We start from the raw sequence: 7,785 nt of genomic DNA on the forward strand, positions 1-7,785 counted from the left end.
CGTCTTCCCTGCTTTTTATTTTATTTATTTAAAAATTCTTTTTTACTTCTTTCAGTTCCCATGAGCTGTCAAAGCCCTTTCCCCTTCCACTCTCCCGTTTCTCCTCTTCTCTCACTCCCACCTACTCACAATCCCATCCCCCTCTCATTCTCACCCCTTTCCTTCTACTTCCTCTTCCCTTCTCTCTCACTCACACCCTCTCCTTCCCTTCCTTCCATTCCCTCACTCAACCACACACAACCTTCCCTTTCCTGTAACGCGTGCCGGCCGTGGCAGACCCGTGGCCCTCTTACCTCTCTCAAGTGAATCCAGTGCCTAGTCCCTCGTCTCTGGCAGCGGTAGGCTCTCGGCTCCGTCCTCAGGCCGCCCTTGGTGCCTCCGGCTCAGCTACAGATTCTGGGACTCCACGTCGGGCCTCTCCGCGTGGCCCTCGGAGAGACGCCGCCACTCAGCGCTGCGCCCCTCCCTAGGCGCACGCGCGAGTGCATCACTGTATCTTAAGTAGGGCCCACGGCGGGAACCGAGCCGCAGCCCCAGATGATGACATCGGCGGAGCTCCGGTACGTAAGCCCGGGCTCCGCTCCCTAGCATTGCCTTTGCAACAGGTCTCCTCGCTGGTCGAGTACTCATTGCCTCCTGTGATTCTCCTCGTTCCTGGTTCCTGATCCTCACTGATTCCTGTTCCTGATTTGCATGTTATGGAGGCAGTGCATGCAAATTTTCTCTCATGCATATTCATTGTGGATATCCTGAAAACCGGACTGGCTGGTGGACCCCCAGGGCAGGGTTGGGGACTACTGACCTAGGTCTCTCATCATTTTTCTTGCTCTCTCTTACAATGTTCCAAAATCTATTTTAAAAAATCCAGTGATGGACATGGACATGACATGTTTTATGTGGTTATGATGTCTTTGCCCCCAAATCTTATTGTGTGGTACAGTGTGGTTATGTGAGAGACTTGTGAACAAGAAAGGAACCTCGGTAATGTAGTATAAATTAGGGAGGCTGATATATCACATCTGCAATTACAATCGTAAACCTTACCCATGTTTGGATATTTGCTATTATGTAGGTGTCATTGGACCTTATAAGCCTAGATCAGATTAAAGCCATCCCAGAAAAATTTGGAATCACCTAGAGAATAGCCACTGCCATTAGCAACGGTAACATGGAATAGAATTAGTTTTTGGGTACTTGCCAGGTTCTTATGGCCTGGATTGGCCACTGTTGGAAACAGGATGCTGGGCTTGATGGACCCTTGGTCTGACCCAGTATGGCATTTTCTTATGTTTTTATGTTCTTAAATCAGAGAATTTATTATTATTTTTCTTGATTTTTTGGGGGATCCCAAATTGCAGTTGAATGAACCCAGCCTAACAGTAAGTGGCCAGATAAGGGATACATTTTAGAATCATGGTTTTTCTACACATCTCGTCCATAAACCATTTCATTCAATTTTCCTCATCAATTCTACCTGTACAGATCCATATTCAGCTGTTGTGCAGGTCGTCCCATATATTCAGTGACATGGTTGCACCACTGAATATATCTGGTTATCTTAAAGTTAGGCAAATAATTTTATGCAACTAACTTTAGAACAGCTGTAAGGGCAACCAGAGTTAGCTGGATAACTTATCTAGTTAACTGAATTCCTCCCAGTTACACCCGCTAAGTTATCTGGCTAAATATTAGCTAGCTAACATATTATATGGCTTGAATTTACCAGATAATTGACCAAATCTTCATTTAGCTGGATATCACCACACCAAACGTGCATGGGTACGTTTCTGTATGTCCACGTTTTTTAATGCAGAGATCCGCATAGTTTATACACCTGTTTTATAAAACATGCACATATATTTTACATAATTGTAATATGCATGCATAATAACCCTCAGTTTATGCACAGAGGCAAGAATCTTCTAACCTTGGCCAATGCATGTGCATACCTTGCTTATAAAAATATAAAAATACAAAGCTTTGCACATAATTCCAAGCACCAGTTGACCCAGGCTTGACTTTAGGCATAAGCAACTGTCTAGGATGCCAGATTTTGAAGGCACAAGAGTCTGCTTCTGCTTGCTTTACAGCCCTGTGCTGGCAGAGCCTCAAAGGGGTACTGCTGTGCTACTCGGGCTTCAAAATTTTAGATATGGCCCTGCCCAGACCTTCATCGGTTCAACCACACTCTCCACCACTTGCTCCAGATCCCACTCCAAAGAATGCAGAGAAAAGAGATTTCCTAACCACAACCCGTACGTGTGCGTTGTTTGATGACATATGCAGATATTGCATTTATAAAACTCGTGCATGAGCTCATGCTTCCAAATTCCGCTCCAGGATTCTCGAAACACTCTCTTTCTTACGTGCGTACTTTTCCACATGGCAGCGACAGTGAGCGCACACGCCCGCTCTTCTGAAAATTTGGTTGCCGTGTATGGAGGCTACGTATGTGCGCGTGTGCAGATTTTAACATACACCACCCCCTCACAAGTCTTTAAAATGTACTCCCAAATGCAGAACACATTTTAAGAAATGTCCTTATTTATTTTATTTTTTAATGTTCATGTTGTTTCCTGCAAAGGCTCTGGGCGGCATGAAGTATCAATCAAATATCTCATAAATATCAGTAAATATCTCATAAATCTGTAAACTCAAACAGATGATTTCACACACATCATATGCAACAAATCCTACATCTTATCTTAACAAACATAATTGTATGGTTCAAAATTTAAAATAAAATGTTCTGAAACAGCCAAAATCTACTCATTCCTTGCAGTGATTTATATCTTAACTAAGCATCAATAATTTTCCTTGGGACTCTATACCTATTTTTCCTGTGTTGCAATGATTTGCTGTTAAGCAAACATCCAGTGAGATCAACATTGAAATGGTTTTGTCCTGCTAAGTTCTGGACTTTGCTGTTTAGCCAGATAAAAGTTAGATGGATAAGTAAAAGAAATTCCAGGAGATTTCCGAGAAGGATTTAAGTTTCCTGGATAAATTATTTGGCTGACTTGGATATTAAGAGTTAGACAGACAACTTATTTGGCTAATTCTGGTCATGCCGGTGAGCAGCCCTAAAGTTAAGCCATATAAGTTTATATGGTTAACTAGGCTTGACCTGACTATATTAAGCAGAGCACCTACTTGGCAGCGCTCCACTGAATATGTGTAACAATTTATCTGGCTAACTTTAGTTATTAAATTGTCTACTCGTCGTGCTGCTGAATATGGACCTCATTGTAGGTAAAATATAACCTTGGATACTTTAAAGCTTCAATGTAAATAATCAGATTCAATAGGTTATACTTTAAGCACTTATGACATTGTCATAGACACTTTCCATGGCTGGGTATGTTTCATTAAGGGCATATTCCTCAGTTTCCTATGGCAACTAGATTCTGTACAAAAGCTTAGAAAATTCTTTGGCAAACGTTTGAAATTCTGCTGAAATTCTGGAGTGCATTTACATACATTTTTTTAAATTTGGCTTATTGGATTATCACATCAACAATAAAGAGTACACAATAAGCAAAATACAGCCAAAGAATTTATTTCTGATCACACACCTAGCAAATAACATACACCTGCAAACTCATTCCAGCCGCTCACTCCTGGAGATTCCAATCAAAACTCCACACCTGAAAATGGGCAACACATTACAAAATCAATTACCAACCAAAATGCTAAATTTTTCCCACAGATGAAGGTAAGTTTTATTTGTCAATCAATTTTTTTGGATTTATCAATTCAAAGCAATCTCATCTTCTCCACAAATGCACACAGTTTCGTCAAAACAAGCAATATTTGCATACATTTGAATCAATTTGCATATTTAATACTGCACATTTATTTTGCAAATAAAAATGAAGCAGTTTTCCAACCTTACTTTGTGTCTGTGTAACGTTTGTTCTTTTGGGATTCCTAGGATGGGAGATCTCAGATACTGATGTAGGAGAGGAGAGAAGGAGATTTCAGGGATGGGGAAAGGGAGTGAGGAAGATTCATGGGAGAACTATGGAAGGGGATGGGAAGAGGAGGAGAAAGAGGTTCTGGGATCTTGAGGAGGGATCCAGAATGGGGAAAGGGAGGTGTCCTTCCATGTTTCCTATTCTGTCCTGCTCCCCCTCTCACATCCCCATCCACTCTTCCCTCCTCACCGCTCCTATCCTCACATCCCCACACCTCTACCTCCCCAGACATCCCCACACCTCTCTACCATCCTCATCACTCCCACTCCCTCTCCCTCGCCTAGATCAAGCGTTCTGCTTCTTTTGAATATTGGCCTACACAGGACCTTACTGATGGGAGGAACAAAAATGACCAGGGATTAAGACCTGTGGTAGCACGGTACCAGGTTTTTGACCTATTGTTCACTCACAGTGGTCTCAGTGGCTTACGTCCTATAGGGTGCTGCAGACTGAGTGATAAGGTGAGGGACAGGATAAATACTGAAGGATTTGTAGATCAGTAACATAAGTAGACAATGAGGTATAGTAACAAGTTGATAGACAAATGTGCAAACAATATAAATATGTAAACCATAATGCCTCAGCATGCATTAAGAGGGTAATATGCCTATATGCCTAGTTAGTGATGGAGAATTGGTGTATTAAAGAGACAGTCTGGGTAGCCCAAGTGACAGAAATGTGCAAGGAATGTTCAGCCCTCAAAGAGTGACGTCAGCATTAAAAAAGAGATCAGTTCAGACTATCACACCGAAAAACTTGTGCTAGAGTTTACTTAGTGTTAGAAAAGAACTCTGAAAGGATGAATGCCCTGCATCTTCCTCACCCTCCTCCCTCATATTTGCAAGCCTAACCAGAATCCTCCTGCCGCTCCTGGCACTCCTCGTAATCCCCACACAGCTGGGATTTTAGCACTCCCGGCTGTGGCCAGAGTTTTGTACTTGAGCTGGCTCAGCTACTATCCAGCCAATTAAAAATAGCATCCCAGTTCAGATCAAATATGTCTTTATTGTTTGATCTGCAAAGTCTGATCCACTTCCGGTTTAAATAAGCTCACTTCAAGGATAGAAATCATTTCAGATTTTGCAATATAAACTATTGAAGTCATTCATACCGTCGTATCTCTTCTCATTGTTTGCTCCTTTGTTGCAACTCACGTCAAAGATTTCTCGGCCCAGTCGTGGATCCTCACGTGCTAGCAATCTGCACCTTGGTATTCTGAAATTTATCTGTGGAAATGGTCTATCCCTAGTTGCTTCATCTTTGCCTTTGATGAATATCTAAATACTAAACATATTTTCATTAGCAATGTCTGTAACTGGTATAATGTTTTAGTCTCAATATGTTCCATGTAGTTTGCAACCCATTTGGAAAAAAAGCCAAAAAACCCATGAGCCAGTTGAAACCAAGAATTTTGTGATAATCTGGCTTTTCCATTAACAAATGAATGACTAAATTAAAATAAATACTGGGTTATATTTTCTTAGATGAAGAAGACTTTAATACGTTTCATTTGCCTTCTAAAAGCCCCCTTGATTTCTTGGTTTCGCAGGGAATAAATAATAGGGTTCAGCATTGGAGTCATTATAGAGTAGACCATGGCCACTAATGAGTCCACGTCAGAGGAATAGGATGCAGTAGGGCGAATGTACATGAAGATAAGAGGAAGGAAGAAGAGATTCACTACCAAGAAATGAGATACACAAGTAGAAAAGGTTTTTCTGCGCCCCTTGCTAGAGCTAATTTTTAGGATTGATGCTATTATTTTTACATAGGAAGCCACAACTAGAGAAAATGTGACCACCAAGACCAAAGAACTAATGGAGGAACCCACAGCAACGTTGACAGACGTGTCAGCACAAGCCAGCTGAATCAGGGGTGGATGGTCACAGTAATAATGATGGATGATATTGGGCCCACAGAATGGCAGCTTCAGAGCTAAAATGGCTGAGGGGAATGGAATCATAAAGCCCCCAATCCAGGCGGTGGTACAGAGACAGAAGCAGAGTTTTTTAGTCATGTGCATTGAATAATGAAGAGGAGTGCAAATGGCCAAATAACGATCGTAAGCCATTACCGTCAGGAGGAAGCACTCTGTTGCAACCAGAGAAAGGAAGAAGTACATTTGCAAAAAGCAACCATTCTTGGAAATGGTGCTGCTGTTCAGAAGGAATTTGGCCAGCATTTTTGGAACAGTGACAGATGTGTAACTGATGTCCAGAATGGACAAATTACTGACAAAGAAGTACATGGGGGTGTGGAGGTGCCGATCAAGCCATATAAGCAAAAGTATAACTGTATTACCTGCAAGAGTAAAGAGGTAGATGGGGAAAAATATCCCAAAAAGCAGGGTCTGGACACCATGAAGACTTGGAAATCCAAAGATGATGAACTCCTTCACTGAGTTGCTGGTGGCATTGTAGTTTTCTACACTTCTCATGTTTTCTCTTTGAAACTGCAGATCACACAAAAACGTGGCTTTTCATTTATTCAGAACAATCTATTTGCATGCTCAGCCTAAGTACCTGAAAGAAGCTTGAACTTACCGGATGGAAGAGAGGACGGGCAGAAGGAAAAGCATCAGACTGATGAATCTTGGGTTCTAAGAGCTATGCTGTATATGCTGTACATCTTGTAGCAGGCAAAAAAGACAACAGGTACCTGTATCAAGAGTTCATTTCATCTGATGTAAAAGAAACTGACTACTGTATGCACAAAGGACATTTGCTGGCTGCCCTGTTCACATGAAGATAAAAAGAAGGTCTAGGCAGACACTAGACAAATTTGTAGTAGCTCTGCTTCCTCTTCCTCCTCCTCTATGGTCAGCATTCATTCTCAGCACATCTGAGCATCAATATTTAAAGACCTACCACTGATCCAAGGAGGATGCTGTGAAAAATCTCAGGGGTTAAACATCTGGGCCCTCCCTCCTTTATCTTATTAGATCTTAAGATGTGTGTGAGAGAGGCTGGGCGCTCTGCTCACTGGGACTTTGACTACCTGTCTCCAGAGACACACAGGTGTGCTAAAGCAGTGCACATTCCAGGCTGGCTGCTCTGCTCATTGGGACCTTGGCAAGCTGTCTTTTGGGAAGTCACAGGTGTGATGACTTGCTCTCATACTTAGAAGGATCCCACAGCTGGATGTTCCAAGTTAGTCATTAAATTTGTTATTAGTAAATGCTATATCAGTGGTTCCCAAACCTGTCCTGGGCGACCCCACCCAGTCAGGTTTTCAGGATATCTACATTGAATATGGATGAGATAAATTTGAATGCAATTAAGGCAGTTCAAGCAAATCTGTCTCATGTATATTTATTGTGGATATCTTGAAAACTAAACTGGCTGGAGGGTGGTTAAGTTGAAGATTTTGGAACATCAGTCCAGGATAAATACTGGTACTCTTTCTGCCCCTATGGTCATTCATTGCATTGAGCAGGGACACACATTTGATCAATTATTGTGGTCGGTCATCGAGAAGGTTGATAACAGCCTTTTCTTTGGTGATACAGCAACACATCTCAATTATAGAGAACAATACTGGATTTACAAATTGAAGACGGAGCACCCTGGGGGTATGAATGATCAATTAGATTGGTGATCATTATTATTTATTTATTTATTTATTGAAGGCTTTTATATACCGGATTTCTTGATACAAATCAAATCAACCCGGTTCACATCGAACAAGTAGAAACTGTAACCAACCAAACAGAAGACAAATTGAAGGAGAATAAAGTTACATTATAACAGGGACATGTAAACTTGGAGTTGGAAATAAGAAGGGGAATAAAGATTATAGTATACATTGG

At 41.6% G+C, this 7,785-nt stretch overlaps 1 protein-coding gene across 1 annotated transcript; it reads right to left on the minus strand.

Annotated features, from left to right (window-relative positions):
- Positions 1-5,457: 5,457 nt before the first annotated feature.
- Positions 5,458-6,414, minus strand: LOC115091715 (olfactory receptor 6N1-like). Its single transcript, XM_029601872.1, has one exon. The coding sequence runs from the start codon at positions 6,412-6,414 to the stop codon at positions 5,458-5,460; it is 957 nt and encodes a 318-aa protein (XP_029457732.1).
- Positions 6,415-7,785: the final 1,371 nt, after the last annotated feature.

This window comes from Rhinatrema bivittatum, chromosome 5, assembly GCF_901001135.1.
Source record: "Rhinatrema bivittatum chromosome 5, aRhiBiv1.1, whole genome shotgun sequence".
Lineage (NCBI taxonomy): Eukaryota > Metazoa > Chordata > Amphibia > Gymnophiona > Rhinatrematidae > Rhinatrema > Rhinatrema bivittatum.